Below are 20215 nucleotides of genomic sequence, written 5' to 3'. Positions count from 1 at the left end.
CCCACTTAAAACCTAAGTTAGAAGCTACTATATTAAAAAGTTCAGGAAAAAAATTGTTTATATAACTCAAATTGTTTATATCCTCTTGTTTTCTTAGGTCCATTTTATTTTGTTTGTGCATGCGTTGCTTAACAATGGCGATACATTCTGAGAAATGGTGTCATTAGGCAATTTTGTCACTGTGCAAACATGATAGAGTGCACTTACACAAACCTAGATGGTATGGCCTACTACACACCTGGGCTCTATGGTACTAATCTTGTGGGACCATCATTGTATATGTGGTCCATCATTGATCAAAACATCATTATGTGGCACATGACTGTACTGTCTTAGGCTTTTGCTAAAACAGTAATTCAAAAGCGTGAAAGTTAAGACAAAGAGATTTGTTGTTAAGTCTTTCTGGATGGTAGAAGGACCACACGTTGAACTTCAGTGGGTCTGTCTCTAATTTTTAATTTGCAGTGCCAAGGATATAGAATATGCACATCTCTACTTTTTTCATTGTAAAGTGGTCTTGGACTTGACCCACCTGTGTAGAAGGACACTAATGGAACAGCCATTGACTACACTGAACATTCATCAGTTTATTAAGACAATCGAAGCACCTCTGCTGGTATGTGTCTTACTTTAATATATTAGATAATTCATACATAAAATTTGTAGTTTTGATTCACAGATACGCAGTTTTTCTTAGATGAGCTATATCTTTTCCCCTTTCCTTGGACATACGTCTTTCATTTAGGGGGATTTAGGAGTAGTTCCTTATTAAAAGTAAAATAGAAGATAGACTATTCATAAAATGATATTTTGCTGCTTTGAAATATTGTTGTGTTGAAACCCAAATATAGCCTTGTGTAAGTGGAAATATTCTGTGGTAGCTGTAATGAAGTGTGACCGCTCTAAGATCACAAAGACCACATCATGGTTAAGAAAAGACCTCTCTTGTGAATGTTTTGATCACTATTTTAAGAGTTTGTAAATATTGGAATTATAGTATTTTTGGTTCCCCATTTTTCTTGGTGTTATCCTGGAAGAACTTTATAGACTCAGTCGGTTATGGTGCTCAGCAGACTTTTCTTTCTGAAAGTCTGAAGGGTTATCCTGAGCACATGCAAAACCTTCAGTAGACCTTCTCACTAGTGTGCTCTCTTTTAATAAAAATGGTGCATGTTTTATAAACCAAACAGTGCAGCAAAGTACAGAGAAAAATTTAAAAGCCATGTAGTAATCACATCACTCAGAAATTAACTGTTGGATGCACACTAGTCATCTTTGTGCCTGTATGGATCCATAGAGATAGAGGGATGAGTGGATTAGTGGACACATCATATTGCATGTGCTACTTTTTAGGAAGAAGTATTATATTTAATCTTATTTGAATTTAATAGAAGAAAAAGAAACGTGAAACTAGAGGGTTTATGAAACTTTTGTAAATCATTTCGTCAGCTTTAGAGGGCTCATTAGGAAATATTCGCAAGTGTTGAAAATGATTATGAAAAATATTAAGAAATTAAAATACTTTTAAAAAACTATACATTTCCATTTTAGATAGTATTGATTTGCTCCTTGCTGTGAAAGATGAGAAAATTAACTTCGTACATTTATTTTCAACTCAGCTCCTCTTGCCCTCCTGAGTTTTGTTGATTTTGTGTTATTTTTACATTATTAAAGTTTATAATATTTATATTGTGTTCTGTAACCATAATTCCAACTTTAAGAAAAAGCCTTACTTCCACGTTTAAATAGATTCAGAGCTTACCAGCCCCAACTTTACTGGCTTCGTTCTTGATTTCTTTGAGTCAGTTTTTGTTTGGTTGGATTTTGGCTTCAAATTTTTTTTTTCTTTAAAGCAGTATATAGGTCTTTTTCCTTTCCTTTCACGTGGAGGGGGCTATGTATCTTACTTCCAGGGGGAGAATATACTCTGCATTTGTTTTTGTTTTCTGTTTTTTGATGAGGAGGATTTGCCCTGAGCTAACATCTGCTGCCAGTCTTCCTCTTTTTTTCTGTTGTTTTGCTTGGGGAAGATTAGCCCTGGGCTAACGTCTGTCCCAATCTTCCTCTATTTGGTATGTGGGATGCCTCCACAGCATGGCTGATGAGTGGGGTAGGTCTGTGTCTGGGATCTGAACCTGCAAACCCAGGTCACCAAAGCAGAGTGCACAGAACTTGAACCACTTGGCCATGGGGCTGGCCCTGCACGCTGTGTTTGTTTTGATCGCCCATTTCAGCACAGAGCCTGAGGGAGAGACTGGTTCACTGTATAGTTCTTCACCATTTCTCTCCAGCCTCATCATCTTTTCTTCCAATACTGACGTATGATCAAGAATTCTCAAGATTTTGTCTAATCACTAGTATTGTTTTTGCCATTTGGGCAAGATTATCTCATCTCAAGCTTTACTGCAAAATCTTCTGTTTCTTCTTGGGCTACAACACTTTGGCTTGAAGTTGTGCCCCCTTCCTAAAGTTTCTGCTCATGAATTTTATTTTGCTCTGTTTTAAAACTATTTTTTGTTTTTTCAGATAGATAATGAGGAGGGAGACACTCTGATCTTATTTTGTTTTACCTATGCTTACCAGGAATTATGTAATGTTAGTTTTGAAATTAAAAAACGAAAACTTTGGTGGCTGGCCCAGTGGTGTAGTGGTTGTTTGTGTGCTCTGCTTCAGCAGCCCATGGTTCGCGGGTTCAGACCTACATACTGCTCATCAAGCCCTGCTGTGGTGGTGTACCATCCAAAATAGAGGAGGATGGGCACAGATGTTAGCTCTGTGATAATCTTCCTCAAGCAGAAAGAGAAAGATTGGCAACAGATGTTAGCTCAGGACCAATCTTCCTCACCAAAAAAAACCCCCTCGAAAACTGAAGATATCATAATGATTTGGGATTCAGTTAAGTGTGGCTTCACTTGACAGCATGATATGGCAAAAAATCGTGGGCACCATTTATATTGTATTCTATGTGAATTGCAGCCCCTGAAACATACATGTTGTAAACAATGCAAACGTGCTATAAATACATATGAATGGTGCTCCCTGGAATTGTGCAGTGCAGGTGATCCTGGTCTAACCCATTATTCACCCAAAAGGAGTATTAATTTGGCAATCAAAGTCCCTTTTGAAGTGGGATTTGTTTCAACCCTCACAAAATGATGCATAAGCATATTATTGCCTCAGTGTCTTATTTGTTTGAACTCCTTTTTTCCTGGACACCTAGGGGAGTGGGACGTAGGATTCAGGCAGAGGTTCCAGATGCCTGAGTAAACACTGGGATAGGTAGGAATGGCCAGTAGCATGGAGTCAAGAAAGATCTGAAAGGCAAAATTGAAGGTCACTGCTGGGTTGGAGAGCCAATCTGAGAATCTAAACCTTAGTGTCCGCCTAGAAAGGCTTGGCAGTCTAAGAGGCACAGATCAGTGGACTTTTACAGATCAGAAGAGAGCAAAAGAATGCAGAGTACAGAAGAGGAGACAGCCTCAAAAGATTCCTTAAGACTCTTGGTGGGATAGCTAAGGCTTACCCTTTTGGGAGTGGGAAGATGTTAAAGGGTTCTGAGCTAGTTTGGGCACTTTTATGTTTTGGTAATTTAAACATGTGGCTGTATCAACATTTGAGGTTGTTTTTGTGCTTGTAGAAAATACTTGAGGTTAAAAAACAAAGTGAGGCCAAACACTTTTATAGGAAACACATCTTAGACCAAGATTTGGTGTTACTGGATATTGCCTTTTGATGTTATAGTGAGCTAGAGGGGAGTAGAGCGGTCCTGAAAGTTAGTCCCTACATTTAATTACTTCTTAAGTTCTTATCTGCAAAGTCTTGGTCACAGTTTACTTTGAATTGGTGTTTCTTACTTTGTTCTTTTCTCCCAGCTGCACTAATGCTCATGACCCCATCAGGTTACTCGTCACCATTCCTCCTTTATTGTCTTCCACGTCAATTTAGATACAAGCCTTTGAGGTTCAGTCATGCTTGGGGTGTGTATGATTGTAAGATTCAGCCTAGGCTCATGGGTCCATGATCTGAAATAATTTTATATGTTTACATTATCTATAAACATTAATAAAAATGGAAACTGGCATTCAGACTTTTTTGTAAACTTTTTGTGTCTGATCATTGTAATTATATGTCTTATTATTTCACTTGTAAGTATATGAAAATAGATGCAGATTGGGTTTTTGTGTGTGTGTGTGTGTTAAGTAGATAGATACTTGGACATTTAATTATTGTTGATATATAACGCAACTGTGATTTATAATCATGACGGGAGGTATGTAATTTTAGTCTTGACAAACTGAAAATCAATCTTCAGCATAGAATTTTTAAGTGGATTTCAATCTTAAATGGATTAAGTGAGATTCTGGCAGACATGCAGTTACCCTAGATGTATTGTTAAGGTTCCCAGCAATGAAAAGATGGACAAATAGTTCAGTTATTATCCTGTTGGATAATACCAAGGACATTTTGGAACGCTGATGATGTTCTCTATGAAGGACTCAATGTAATCTGATAGATAGAAAAAAAGACTTTTATCTGAATACCAAGAAGAATCTTCAATTGCAAACATCTGATAAAATGTTTAAAAATAGATAAATTTATATATTATATAATTTTTTGGAAAATTTAAATTTATTTTCTACTTTATTGAGGTCGCATTGGTTTATAACATTGTGTGAATTTCAGATGTACATCATTATATTTCCGCTTCTGTATAGACTGCATCGTGTTTTCCACCAAAAGTCTAATTTCCATCCATCACCACACCCCTTTCGCCCTCCCTCCCACGCCACTTCCCATCTGGTAACCACCAATCTGTTTTCTGTTTCTGTGTGTTTGTTTCTTTGTGTATCTTCTACATATAAGTAAAATCATATGGTATTTGTACTTTTCTGAGTTACTTAGCTTAGCATAATACCATCAAGGTCCATCCATCTTGTTGCAAATGGCATAATTTTGCCTTTTTTTTTATGACTGAGGAGTATTCCTTTGTGTGTATGTGTGTATATATATATATATATATATATGTCACGTCTTTATCCGTTCATCTGTTGATGGGCACTTAGGTTGCTTCCAAGTCTTGGCCATTTTGAATAATGATACAGTGAACAGAGGGGTGCATATATCTTTTCGAATTAGTGTTTTCATGTTCTTTGGATAAATACCCAGAAATGGAATAGCTGGATCATGTGGTATTTCTGTTTTTAGTTTCTTTTTTTTTTCACTTTTTCCTTTTTCTCCCAAAAGCCCCCTGGTACATGGCTGTATATTTTTTTAGTTGTGGGTCCTTCTAGTTGTGGCATGTGGGATGCTGCCTCAGCATGGCTTATGAGCGGTACTATGTCAGTGCCCAGGATCCGAACCGGCAAAACCCTGGGCCTCGGCCACAGGGCTGGCCCCTGTTTTTAGTTTCTTGAGAAATCTCCATACTGCTATCCATAGTGGCTGCACCAGTTTGCCTTCCTACCAGCAGTGTATGAGGGTTCCCTTTTCTCCACATCCTCTCCAACGTTCGTTATTTCTTCTCTTTTTAATAATAGATATTCTGATGGATGTGACGTGATATCTCACTGTAATTTTGGTTTGCATTTCCCTAATATTAGTGATGTTGAACATCTTTCCATGTGCCTTTGGATCTCTGTAAATTTTCTTTGGAAAAAATCTGTTCATATTCTCTGCCCACTTTTTAATCAGTTTGTTTGTTTTTTTTGTTGTTGAATTCTATGAGTGTTTTATGTATTTTGGAAATTAACCCCTTACCAGATATACAATTTGTAAATACTTTCTCCTAGTTCGTAGGTTGTCATTCATTTTGTTGATGGTTTCCTTTGCTGTGCAGAAGCTTTTTGGTTTGATATAGTCCCATTTGTTTATTTTTTCTTTTGTTTCCCTTGTCTGAGGAGGCATGGTATTTGAAAAGATAATGCTAAGACTATTGTCAAAGAGTGTATTGCCTATATTTTCTTCTAGGAGTTTTATGGTTTCAGGTTTTAGATTCAAGTCTTTAATCCATTTTGAGTTAATTTTTGTGTACGGTGAAAGAGAATGGTCTGCTTTCATTCTTTTGCATATGGCTGTCCAGTTTTCCCAACACCATTTATTGAAGGGACTTTCCATTCTCCATTGTATGTTCTTGTCTCTTTCATAAAAAATTAGCTGTCCAGAGAGGTGTGTGTGTGCATTTATTTCTGGGCTTTCAAATCTATTCCATTGATCTGTGTGTCTCTTTCTCTGCCAATACCACGCTGTTTTGATTACTATTGCTTTGTAGTATATTTCGAATTCAGGGAGTGTGATCCCTCCAGCTTTGTTCTTTTTTCAGGATTGTTTTGGCTGTTCGGGGTCTTCTGTTCCATATAAATTTTAGGATTCTTTGTTCTATTTCTATGAAAAATGTCGTTGGGATTCCGATTGGGATTGCATTGAATCTGTAAATTGTTTTAGGTAATAGGGACATTTTAACTATGTTTATTCTTCCAATCCATGAGCATAGAATGTCTTTCCATTTCTTTATGTCTTCAATTTCTTTCAATAATGTCTTATAGTTTTCAGTGTTTAAATCTTAATCTTTCACCTCCTTGGTTAAGTTTATTCCTAGGTATTTTATTCTTTTTGTTGCAATTGTAAATGTGATTGTATTCTTGATTTCTCTTTTTGCTAGTTGGTTGTTAGTGTATAGAAATGGGTATGTTGATTTTGTACCCTGATACTTTACTGTATTTGTTAATTATTTCTAATAATTTTTTTGGTGGATTCCTTAGGGTTTTCTATATACAGAATCATGTCAACTGCAAATAGTGACAGTTTTACTTCTTCCTTTCCAATTTGGATTCCTTTTATTTCTTTTTCTTGCCTAATTGCTCTGGCTAAAACTTCCAGTACTATGTCAAATAAGAGTCATGAGAATGGGCATCTTTGTTTTATTCCTGTTCTTAGAGAAAGAGCTGTCAGTTTTTCACAGTAGAGTATGATGTTGGCTGCAGGTTTGTCATATATGGCCTTTATTATGTTGAGGTATTTTCTTTCTATACCCATTTTATTAAGTTTTTGTAATCATAAATGGATATTGAATCTTGTCAGTTGCTTTCTCTGCATCTATTGAGATGATCATGTGCTTTTTATTCTTCATGTTGTTAATGTGGTATCACATTCATTTGTGGATGTTGAACCATCCCTGTGTATCTAGAATAAATCCCTCTTGAACATAGTGTATGATGCTTTTAATGTATTGTTGTATTTGGTTTGTGAATATTTTTTTGAGGATTTTTGCATCTATGTTCATCCGTGATGCTGGCCTGTAATTTTCCTTTTTTGTGTTATCCTTGTCCAGTTTTGGTTAGAGTGATGTTGGCCTCATAAAATGAGTTAGAAAGTATTCCATGCTCTTCAGTTTTTCGGAAGAGTTTGGGAAGGATAGCTATTAAATCTTCTTTGAATGTTTGGTAGAACACAGCTGAGAAGCTGTGTGGTCCTGGACTTCAGCTCTTTGTGATTTTGATTACTGTTTCAATCTCTTTACTTGTGATTGGTCTTTTCAGATTCTTTCTTTCTTTGTGATTCAGTTTTGGGAAGTTGTATGATTCTAAGAATTTATCTGTTTCTTCTAGTTTATGCAACTTGTTGGCGTATAGCTTTTCATAGTATTCTCTTATAATCCTTTGTATTTTTGTGGTATCAGTTAAAATTTCTCCTCTTTCATTTCTGATTTTGTTGATTGGAGCCTTCTCTCTTTTTTTTTAGTATAGCTACGGGTTTGTCAATTTTGTATATCTTTTCAAAGAACCAGCTCTTAGTTTCGTTGATCATTTCTATTGTCTTTTTAGTCTGTATTTCATTTATTTCTGTTCTGATTTTTAGTATTTCCTTCTTTCTACTGACTTTGGGCTTTGTTTGTTCTTCTTTTTCTAGTTCTTTTAGGTATAGAGTTAGATTGTTTATTTGAGATTTTTCTTGTTTCTTGAGGTAGGACTGTATTGCTATATACACTTTGATCTTAGTACCACTTTTGCTGCATCCCATTAGTTTTGGTATGTTGTGTTTTATTTTCATTTGTCTCCAGGTATTTCTTGATTTCTACTTTGATTTCTTCACTGATCCAGTAGTTGCTCAGTAGCATGCTGTTTAGTCTCCGTATATTTGTGACTTTGCAGCTTTCTTCTTGTAGTTGATTTCTAATTTCATAATGTTGTGGTCAGAAAAGATGCTTTGATATGACTTCAGCCTTAAATTTATTGAGGCTTGTTTTGTTTCCCAGTAGGTGGTCTATCTTTGAGAATGTTCCATGTGCACTTGAGAAGAATGTGTGTTCTGCTTTTGGGTGGAATGTTCTATATATATCAAGTCCATCTGGTGTCATCTTTCATTTAAGGCCAGTGTTTACTTGTTGACTTTCTGCCTGGATGATCTATCCGTTGGTGTAGGTGAGGTATTAAAGTCCCCTACTATTATTGTGTTGCTGTCAATTTCTCCCTTTAGGTCTGTTGTTGTTGGTCTGTATACTTTGGTGCTTATATGTTAGGTGTGTATATATTAACAAATGTTATATCTTCTTGGTGGAATGTCTCTTTTACAATTATATAATGTCCATCTTTGTCTCTTGTTATCGTTTTTGGCTTGAAATTATTTTGTCTGATATAAATGTGGCTACACCCACTTTCTTTTGCTTACTGTTTGCTTGGAGTATCATCTTCTCTCCCTTTACTCTGAGACTATGTTTGTCTTTAGAGCTGAGACATGTTTCCTGGAGGCAGCATATTGTTGGGTCTTGCTTTTTAATCCATCCAACCACTCTGTGTCTTTGGTGAATTCAGTCCATTTTCTTCTGGAGTGATTATTGATATATGAGGGCTTACTACTGCCATTTTATCTTTTGTTTTCTGGTTGTTCTATATTTTCATTGTTTCTTTTTCCTTGTATTTCTGTCTGCCATTTCAGTTTTGCGGTTTTCTGTGATATTTTTCTTCATTTTCTCTTTATTTATGATTTGTGGGTCTGCTCTGATTTTCTGTTTTGTGGTTACCATAAGGTTTGTATACATGATCTCATAGATGAGATAGTCCTTTTTCTGCCAATAACATCTTATCTCCTTTAGCCCATGCAGGTTCCACCCTTTTTTCTTCTCCTTCTATGTTTTTGTTGCCACAAATTATCCTTTTTTGTGTTGTGAGCTTGTGACTAGGTTGAAGTGGTTATAGTTATTTTTGGTGCTCTCTTTTCTTTTAGCCTTTATGCTATAATTAAATGTTTACTAACCTATTCTGATCTAGAGTTGCAATTTTCTGATTCTGTCTATCACCTTGCTCAAAACTTTGTAAACCATGCATTTTTTTTTCCAGGTAGGAGGGCTCCTTTCAACATTTCTTGTAAGGCAGGCCTCTTTTTTATTTTTATTTTTTTAAAATTTAAACAGTATATAGCTTTCGGATGTATACCATAATATGTTCTGAATTCTGTGTAGATTAGATCATGTTCACCACCCAAAAACTAATTATAGTCCATCCCTTCACATGTGAGCCTAATCAGCCCTTTTGCCCTCCTCCCCTTCCCCTATGGTAACCATGAATCCATTCTCCGTTGCTATGTGTTTGATTGTCATTGTTTTTATCTTCTACTTATGAGTGAGATCACATGGTATTTGACTTTCTCCCTCTGACTTATTCCACTCAGCATAATAACCTCAAGGTCCATCCATGTTGTCCCAAATGGCCAGATTTCATCATTTCTTATGACTGAGTAGTATTCCATTGTGTATAAATACCACATCTTCTTTATCCATTCGTCCCTTGATTGGCACCTAGGTTGCTTCCAAATCTTGGCTATTGTGTGTAATGCTGCAGTGAACATAGGGGTGCAGGTATCTTTATGCCTTTGTGTTATCAAGTTCTTTGGATAAATACCCAGCAGTGGGATAGCTGGATCATATGGTAGATCTATTCTTAATTTTCTGAGGAAACTCCATACTACTTTCCATAGTGGCAGTTTGCACTCCCACCAGCAGTGTACAAGTGTTCCCATCTCTCCACATCCTCTCCAACATTTGTTGTTTCCTGTCTTGTTAATTATAGCCATTCTGACTGGAGTGAGGTGATACCTCATTGTAGTTTTGATCTGCATTTCCCTGATAGCTAATGATCTTGAGCATCTTTTCATATGCCTGTTGGCCATCTGTATATCTTCTTTGGAGAAATCTCTGTTCAGATCATTTGCCCATTTTTTAATTGGGTTGTTAGTTTTTTTGTTGTTGAGCTGTATGAGTTTTTTGTATATTTTGGATGTTAACCCTTTATCTGATATATGGTTTGCAAATCTCTTCTCCAAATTGTTAGGTTGTCTTTTCCTTTTGCTGATGGTTTCCTTTGCTGTGCAGAAGCTTTTTAGTTTGATGTAGTCCCATTTGTTCATTGTTTCTTTTGTTTCCCTTGCCTGGTCAGATATGGTACTTGAAAGTATGCTGCTAAGACCGATGTCAAAGAGCATACTCCCTATGTTTTCTTGTAGAAGTTTCATGGTTTCGGGTCTTACATCCAAGTCTTTAATCCATTTTGAGTTGATTTTTGTGCATGGTGTAAGGGAATGGTCTACTTTCATTCTTTTGCATGTGGCTGTCCAGTTTTCCCAACACCATTTATTGAAGAGACTCTCCTTTCTCCATTGTATGCTCTTGGCTCCCTTGTCGAATATTAGCTGTCCATAAATGTGTGGATTTATTTCTGGGCTCTTGATTCTGTTCCATTGATCTGTGTGCCTGTTTTTGTGCCAGTACCATGCTGTTTTGGTTACTATGGCTTTGTAGTATATTTTGAAATCAGGAAGTGTGATACCTCCAGCTTTGTTTTTTTTCTCAGGAATCCTTTGGCTATTCTGGGTCTTTTGTTGTTCCATATAAACTTTAGGATTCTTTGTTCTATTTCTGTGAAAAACGTTGTTGGAACTTTGATAGAGATTGCATTGACTCTGTAGATTGTTTTAGGAAGTATGGACATTTTAACGATGTTAATTCTTCCAATCCAAGAGCCTGGAATATCTTTCCATTTCTTTGTGTCTTCTTCAATTTCTTTCAACAGTGTTTTATAGTTTTCAGTGTATAGATCTTTCACCTCTTTGGTTAAGTTTGTTCCTAGATATTTTATTCTTTTTGTTGCAATAGTAAATGGGATTGTATTCTTAATTTCTCTTTCTGCTACTTCGTTGTTAATGTATAGAAACACAACCAATTTTTGTATGTTGATTTTGTATCCTGCAACTTAACTGTATTCCTTTATTGTTTCTAAAAGTTTTTTAGTGGCTTCTTTAGGATTTTCTAGATATAAAATCATGTCATCTGCAAAGAGTGACAGTTTCACTTCTTCTTTTCCAATATGGATACCTTTTATTTCTTTTTCTTGCCTGATTGCTCTGGCTAGGACTTCCAATACTATGTTAAATAAGAGTGGTGACAGTGGGCATCCTTGACTAGTTCCTGTTCTTAAGAGATAGCTTTCAGTTTTTCTCCATTGAAAATGATATTTGCCATGGGTTTGTCATATATGGGCTTTACGCTGTTGAGGTATTTTCCTTCTATACCCATTTTATTTAGAGATTTATCATAAATGGATGCTGTATCTTGTCAAATGCTTTCTTGGCATCTATTGAGATGATCCTGTGATTTTTATTCTTTATTTTGTTAATGTGGTGTATCACGTTGATAGATTTGCAGATGTTGAACCATCCCTGCATCCATGGAATGAAACCCACTGATCATGATGTATGATCTTTTTAATGTATTGTTGTATTTGATTTGCTAGAATTTTGTTGAGGATTTTTGCATCGATGTTCATCAGTGATATTGGCCTGTAATTTTCTTTTTTTGTGTTGTCCTGGTCTGGTTTTGGTATCAGGATAATGTTGGCTTTGTAGAATGAGTTAGGAAGCCTCCCTTCCTCTTCAATTTTTTGGAAGAGTTTGAGAAGGATAGCTATTAAGTCTTTGAATTTTTGGTAGAATTCACCAGGGAAGCCATCTGGTCCTGGACTTTTATTTTTTGGGAGGTTTTTGATTGCTGTTTCAATCTCCTTACTGGTGATTGGTTTATTCAAATTGTCTACTTCTTCTTGGTCCAGTTTTGGAAGGTTGTATGTTTCTAAGAATTTATCCATTTCTTCTAGATTATCCAATTTGTTGGTGTATAGCTTTTCATAGTATTCTCTTATTATCTTTTGTATTTCTGAGGTGTCTGTTGTAATCTCTCCTCTTTCATTTCTGATTTTATTTATTTGGGCCTTCTCTCTTTTTTTCTTGGTGAGTCTAGCTAAGGGTTTGTCAATTTTGTTTATCTTTTCAAAGAACCAGCTCTTCGTTTCATTAGTTTTTTCTATTGTTTTTTAAGTCTCTATTTTGTTTATTTCTGCTCTGATTTTTATTATTTCAAAACTTCCTTCTGCTGATTTTGGGCTTTGTTTGTTGTTGTTTTTCCAGTGCCTTTAGGTGCACTTTTAGATTGTCTATTTGGGATTTTTCTTTTTTGTTGAGGTAGGCCTGAATTGCCATAAACTTCCCTCTTAGAACCGCTTTTGCTATCCCACAGATTTTGCCATGTCGTTCTCATTTTCATTTGTCCCCAGGAATTTTTTTATTTCTCCTTTGATTTCTTTGTTGACCCAATTGTTGTTCAGTAGCATTTTGCTTAATCTCCACATGTTTGTGATTTTCTTCCTGTGGTTGATTTCTAGTTTCATAACTTTGTGGTCAGAAAAGATGCAGGGTATTATTTCGATCTTCTTAAATTTATTGAGACTTGTTTTGTGACCTAATATGTGATCAATCCTGGAGAATCCTGCAGCCATGGGCATTTGAAAAGAATGTGTATTCTGTGGTTTTTGGATGGAATATTCTCTATATATCTACTAAGTCCATCTGGTCTAAAGTGTCCTTTAAGGCCAGTGTTTCCTTATTGATCTTCTGTTTGGATGATCTATCCATTGGTGTAAGTGGAGTGTTAAAGTCCCCTACTATTATTGTGTTACTGTCTATTTCTCCTTTTATGTCTGTTAATAATTGCTTTATATATTTAGGTGTTCCTATGTTGGGTACATAGATATTTACAAGTGTTATATTTTCTTGTTGGATTGTTCCCTTTATCATTATGTAGTGCCTGTCTTTGTCTCTTATTAGTTCTTGTTTTAAAGTCTGTTTTGTCTGATATAAGTATTGCTACCCCTGCTTTCTTCCCTTTGCCATTTGCATGGAGTATCTTTTTCCATCCTTTCACTTTCAGTTTGTGATTGTCTTTAGGTCTGAAGAGTGTTTCTTGCCTGCAGCATATACATGGGTCTTGTTTTTTTTATCCAATTGGCCACCCTCTGCCATTTGTTTGGACATTTAGTCCATTGATGTTTAAAGTAGTTATTGATAAATATGTATTTATTGCCATTTTGTTACTTTTTTTTCTGGGTGTTTTAGTAGTTCTTCTCTGTTCCTGTCTTTTTCTCAGGTAGGAGGCCTCCTTTGAACATTTCTTGTAAGGAAGATCTTCTGGTGGTGAACTCCCTCAGCTTTTATTTGTCTGGGAAAGCTTTTATTTCTCCTTCGTAACTGAAGGATAATTTCCCTGCATAGAGTATTCTTGCCTGGTAGTTTTGTCTTTCAATATTTTGAATATATCATTCTACTCTCTCCTAGCCTGTAGAATTTCTGCTGAGAAATTCACTGATAGCCTGTTGGGAGTTTTTTCATAAGTTTTCTTTCTCTTGCTGCCCTTCATATTCTTTCTCTGTCATTGACTTTTGACTGTTTTAATATAGCATGTCTTTGAGAAGGTCTTTTTGCATTTAGACAATTAGGAGTTCTGCTAGCTTAATGTATTTGTATATCCAGTTCTTTCCCCCAGTTTGGAAAGTTCCCAGCTATTATTTGTTTAAATAAGCTCTCTACTCCTTTCTCCTTCTCTTCTCCTTGTGGGATACCCATTATCCTTATGTTGCTTTTCCTAATTTAGTCAGATATTTCTTGTAGAATTTCTTCATTTTTTAAAATCTGAGTTCTCTGTTCCCTTCCACCTGAATTATTTCTAGATTTCTATCTTTGAGCTCACTAATTCTCTCTTCCATGGCCTGCTCTATTTCCAAAACTTTCTGCTTTATTTTTTTTATCTCATTATTGTGTTCTTTATCTCCACACTTTCTGTTTGGATTTTTTAGAGTTTCCGTCTCTTTGGTGAAGTACTCTTGTTCATTAATTTTGTTGCTGCGTCATTAAACTGTCTTTCTGAGTTTCCTTGTAACTCGTTGAGTTTCTTCATGAAAGCTATTTTGAATTCTCTTTCAGTTAAATTGTAATCTTCTGTGACTTCAAGTTTGCTTTCTAGAGAGTCATCGTTTTCTTTTTTTGGTACCCTGTTACTGTAGTTCTTCATGCTCTTGATGTGTTGATCCTCTGCCAGTGCATTCATGGTGGTAACCACCTGTCTTGTTTGGCTACAGCTTTGGTTACTTTGGTTCTGAGCTGCTTCTGGTTGTATTTGAGAGCCTGCACTTTCCACCATCCACTGCCTCTGCTAGAGGCATCATCACTGCCCTCCTTGTGCTGCTTGTGCCTCTGAGGTTGCTGGTGACTTGCTGCTTATGATGTCACTGCAGTCCTGGATGCCACCACTGGGGTCCCTGGGTTGCAACCACATGTGCTGCTTCTGGGGTTGCCTTGGTCTTGCATTCCCTCACTGGCTCTTTGTGGGCTCTCCATGGGCTTGGGTGCTTCTGTTCTCAGGTTGTCTGGTGGTGCTGGCAGCACTGCTACCTGGGACACTAGGTTCATGGGTGTCTTTGTTGCTGCAAGGGGCCCAGAGTCTTCTGTGCAGCCCCTGCTGCTGTTAGGGCCAGTGTAGGGGTGCTGCCACTGGGGGTATGGGTTCTGCTGTGGCTTTTAAAGCCTCAGGTCAGAGGGGCCACCTGCCGCTGCTGGGGGAGGGGCAGGGGCTAATCCGTGAGTGCTGTTGCTGCTCCTGCAGCTTCTGGTTGCTGGCATGTGCTCATGTGCTTTTTGAAATCTCAGGTTAGGGCATCACCACCCCTGATGGTGGCATCTGCATTTTGGATACAGACCTTGCTGCTAGAAAGAGTGGTGCCACTGCTGGGGGAGAGGGAGGATGCTGGGTTACCGGCACTGCTCTGTGTCCTGGAGCCTCAGGACGTGTGTGCCATTTGCCACTGCTGGGTTGGGGGTAGGGGCTAAGCTGCGAGTGTCATTGCTGCTGCGGTAGCCTCTGATCACTGGTGTGTGCCAGTGTGCTTTCTGAAACCTCAGGTTGGGGCACCCTGCCCCTGCCAGGGATATCCACGTTTTGGGGCTGTCCCCACTGCTGGAAAGACCCGTGTCACTGCACAGGGTGGTGGAGGGGGCTGGGTTGCCAGCACTGCTCTGTGTCCTGAAGCCTCAGGATGTGTGTGCTGCCTGCTACTGTCGTGGGGGTAGGCACTTAGCCATGAGTGCATTGTCTGCTCCTGCAGCCTGTGGCTATTAGGACATGCCAGTGTGCTCCTTGAAACCTCAGATCAGGGCACCACTGCCTCTGCCAAGAGCATCCACGTTTGGGATCACTGCTGCTGGGGAAGGGGGGAGGGGCTGCTTCACTAGTTCCACTGCCTCCTGGAGGTCCAGTCCAACCACCTTAAGATGTATAGATGTATGGATCTCTTGGGTGTTCTGGTGTGCTGTGCGGGGAGTCCTTTGTTGGTCAATGGATGTCCCACTGTTGTAACTTAGAAGGGAGAAACAAAGGGAACAACTCACTGTGCCGCGATTCTGACGTCACTCTAAATTTATTTTTGTTTGTGCATCTGAGATAGATTTCTGTCTCAGATCCAAGCCACTTGCATTAAACTTTTTTTTATTAAGTTCATAATAGTTTACATCAGTGTGAGATTTCAGTTGTATGGTATTTCTTGTGTGTGACCACAAATAAACTTACTCTTTTATGTAGGTAATTATATAGGATGCTATTATGGTTTATTCATTTAGCTTCTGTTATTTCTTGAGGACTCATGTGGCAGTGTACAATAATTCATAGTAAGGTGTTGGTGCCTTACAGTGTTGTCTTATATTCTTTTCTTTTGTGGTAAAAGACACATAACATCAATTTACCCTCTTAACAATTTTTAAATGTGTAGTACAGTATTTTTAACTATATGTACGTTGTTATACAACAGAACTCTGGAACTTTTTCATCTTGCATGACTGAGATTCTGTACCCATTGAAAAACAACCCTCTGTTTCCACCTTTCTCTAGTCTTGGCACCCACTGTTCTACTTTCTATGAGTTTAATCACTTTAGAGATCTCTTATCAATGGAATCGTGCTGTGTTTATCCTTTTGTAATTGGCTTGTTTCACTTAGCATAATGTCCTCAAGTTTCATCCATGTTGTGGTGTTTATCAGGATTTCCTTCTTTTTTAAGAGTAATATTTCATTGTGTGTATATACCACATTTTATTTACCAGTTCATCCATTGATGGATATTTAGGTTGCTTCCACATGTTGGCTATTATGAGTAATGCTGCAGTGAACATGGGTGTGCAGATATCTCTTTGAGGTCCTTTTTTTCAATTCTTTTGGATATACACCCAGAAATGGGATTGCTGGATCATATGGTAGTTCTAAATTTAATTTTTTGAGGAACCTCACTACTGTTTTCCATAGCAGTCACACCATTTTGCATTCCCACCAACAGTGTCTAAGAGTTCCCATTTCTCCACATCCTTGCCAATACTTATTATTTTCTGGGTTTTTTGTTGTTGTTTGTTTGGTACTGGCCATTCTAATGGGTGTAAGGGGATATCTCATTGTGGTTTTGATTTACATTTCCCTGATAATTAGTGATGGTGAGCATCTTTTCATATGCTTGTTGGCTATTTGTATATCTTCTTTGGAGAAATGGCTATTCAAGTTCTTTGCCCATGTTTTAATTGATTATTTGTGGGTTTTTTTGTTATTGAGTTGCAGGCATTCTTTATATATTCTGGATATCAACCCCTTATGTGATATATGATTTGCAATATTTTCTCCTATTTTGTAGATTGCCTTTTCACTCTGTTGATTATTCCCTTTGCTATGCAGAAGTTTTTAAGTTTGACTTAGTTCCATTTATCTATTTTTTCTTCTGTTGCCTACACTTTTGGTGTTATATCCAAGAAATTATTGCTCATTCCAACTTCATGAAGCTTTTCCCCTATATTTCTTCTAGGGATTTATAGTTTCAGGTCTTATGTTTTGGTCTTTAATCCATTTTGAGTTCATTTTTGTATGTGGTGTAAGATGAGGGTCCATATTAATTCTTTTGCATGTGGCTATCTAATTTTCCCAGCACCATTTGTTGAAGAGACTGTCCTTTCCCCATTGTGTAGCCTTGGTACCCTTGTCAAAGATCAGTTGACCATGTATGTGAGTGTTTATTTCTGGGCTCTCTATTCTATTCTATTGGTCTATATGTCTGTCTTTATGCCAGTACTGCATTATTTTGATTACTGTAACTTTGTAATATGTTTTGAAATCAGGAACTGTGAGGCCTCCAGGCTTGCTCTTTCTCAATATTGTTATTGCTATTTGGAGTCTTTTGAGGTTCCATATGAATTTTAGGATGGTTTTTCTATTTCTGAAAAAAATGCCACTGGGATTTTGATAGGCATTGCATTGAATCTGTAGATGACTTTGGGTAGTATGGACATTTTAACAATATTAAATCTTCTAATCCATGAACGTGAACAGGAATAATATCTTTCCATTTATTTGTGCCTTTAATTTCTTTCAGCAATGTTTTGTAGTTTTCAATGTACAAATAGTTTGCTTCCTTTGTTAAGCTTATTACTAAGTATTTTATTCTTTTTGATGCTATTATAAATGAGACTGTTTTCTTAATTTCCTTTTGAGATTGTTCATTGTTAGTGTATAGAAATACAACAGTTTTTTGAGTCTTGATTTTGTATCATACAACTTTGCTGAATTAGTTCTAACAATTTTTTTAAACTTTTTATTGAGATTATGATAGTTTACAAGTTTGTGAAATTTCAGTTGTACATTATTGTTTGTTAGTCATGTTGTAGGTGCACGACATCACCCTTTGTGCCCGCCCCCCACCTCCCTTTCCCCAGGTAGCCCCTAATCTGTTATCTTTGTCTACATGTTTAACTTCCACATATGAGTGGAGTCATACAGAGATCGTCTTTCTCTATCTGGCTTATTTCACTTAACATAGTACCCTCAAGGTCCATCCATGTTGTTGTGAATGGGGTGATTTTATCCTTTTTTATGGCTGAGTAGTATTCCATCGTATATATATATACACCATATCTTCTTTATCTAATCATCAGCTGATGGGTACTTAGGTTGCTTCCATGTCTTGGCTATCGTAAATATGGCTGCAGTGAGCATAGAGGTTCATGGGACTTTTGGAATTGCTGATTTCAAGTTCTTTGGGTAGACACCCAGTAGTGGGATGGATGGGTCATATGGTATTTCTATTTTTAATTTTTTGAGAAATCTCCATACTGTTTTCCATAGTGGCTGCACCAGTTTGCATTCCCACCAGCAGTATATAAGGGTTCCTTTTTCTCCACAGCCTCTCCAACATTTGTTACTTTTTGTTGTGGTTATTTTTGCCATTCTAACGGGTGTAAGGTGATATCTTAGTGTAGTTTTGATTTGCATTTCCCTGATGATTAGTGATGATGAGCATGTTTTCATGTGCCCATTGGCCATCTGTATATCTTCTTTGGAGAAATGTCTGTTCATGTCCTCTGACCATGTTTTGATCAGGTTGTTTGATTTTTTGTTGTTGAGTTGTGTGAGTTCTTTATATAGTATGGAGATTAACCCTTTGTCGGATATATGACTTGCAAATATTTTTTCCCGATTGGTAGGTTGTTTTCTTTTGCTTCAACCCTGTTTTCCCTTGCCTTGAAGAAACTCTTTAGTCTGATGAAGTCCCATTTGTTTATTCTTTCTATTGTTTCCCTTGTCTGAGAAAACATGGTGTCCGAAAAGATCCTTTTAATACTGATGTCAAAGAGTGTACTGCCTATATTTTCTTCTAGAAGCCTTATGGTTTCAGGACCTACCTTTAGGTCTTTGATCCATATTGAGGTTATTTTTGTGAATGGTGAAAAAGAATGGTCAATTTTCATTCTTTTACATGTGGTTGTCCAGTTTTCCCAGCACCATTTGTTGAAGAGACTTTCTTTTCTCCATTGTAGGCCCTCAGCTCCTTTGTCGAAGATTAGCTGTCCACAGATGTGTGGTTTTATTTCTGGGCTTTCAATTCTGTTCCATTGATCTGTGCACCTGTTTTTGTACCAGTACCATGCTGTTTTGATTACTGTAGCTTTGTATTATGTTTTGAAGTCAGGGATTGTGATGCCTCCAGCTTTGTTCTTTTTTCTCAAGATTGCTTTAGCAGTTCGGGGTCTTTTGTTGCCCCATATGAATTTTAGGATTCTTTGTTCTATTTTGGTGAAGAATGTCATTGGGATTCTGATTGGGATTGTGTTGAATCCGTAGATTGCTTTAGGTAGGATGGACATTTTGACTATGTTTATTCTTCCAATCCATGTGCATGGAATGTCTTTCCATCTCTTTATGTTGTCATCAGTTTCTTTCAGGAAAGTCTTCTAGTTTTCATTGTTTAGGTCTTTTACTTCTGTGGCTAAATTTACCCCAAAGTATTTTATTCTTTTGTTGTGATTGTGAGTGGTGTTGTGTTCTTCAGTTCTTTTTCTGTTAGTTCATTATTAGAGTATAGAAATGCTACTGATTTATGTGAGTTAATTTTATACCCTGCAACTTTGCTGTAGTTGTTAATTATTTCTAATAGTTTTCCTGTGGATTCTTTGAGGCTTTTTATATATAAGATCACGTCGACTGCAAACAGCAAGAGTTTCAATTCTTCCCTCCCTATCTGGATTCCTTTTATTCCTTTTTCTTGCCTAATTGCTCTGGCCAAAACCTCCAGCACTATGTTGAATAAGAGTGGTGATAGAGGGCATCCTTGTCTTGTTCCTGTTCTCAGGGAGATGGCGTTCAGTTTTTGCCCATTGAGTATGATGTTGGCTGTGGGTTTGTTATATATGGCCTTTATTATGTTGAGGTAATTTCCTTCTATCCCCATTTTGTTAAGAGTTTTTATCATAAATGGCTGTTGGATCTTGTCAAATGCTTTCTCTGCATCTATGGAGATCGTGTGATTTTTATTCCTCAA

The 20215-nt window shown here is 37.1% G+C and overlaps 1 protein-coding gene across 3 annotated transcripts in view; it reads left to right on the top strand.

The window, feature by feature from the left end:
* Positions 1-20215, top strand: part of TXNDC16 (thioredoxin domain containing 16) — a 123752-nt gene that overhangs the window by 44552 nt on the left and 58985 nt on the right. For all 3 annotated transcript variants that reach the window (XM_044773584.2, XM_070513637.1, XM_044773583.2), the window contains one exon: positions 466-616. In XM_044773584.2, the coding sequence (XP_044629519.1) occupies positions 466-616 (151 nt within the window). The remainder of the gene's footprint in view (positions 1-465; positions 617-20215) is intronic.

Source organism: Equus asinus, chromosome 7, assembly GCF_041296235.1.
Source record: "Equus asinus isolate D_3611 breed Donkey chromosome 7, EquAss-T2T_v2, whole genome shotgun sequence".
Classification (NCBI taxonomy): domain Eukaryota; kingdom Metazoa; phylum Chordata; class Mammalia; order Perissodactyla; family Equidae; genus Equus; species Equus asinus.
The sequence above is the reverse complement of the archived record's forward strand: the minus strand, read 5'-3'. Positions and strand labels throughout refer to the sequence as shown.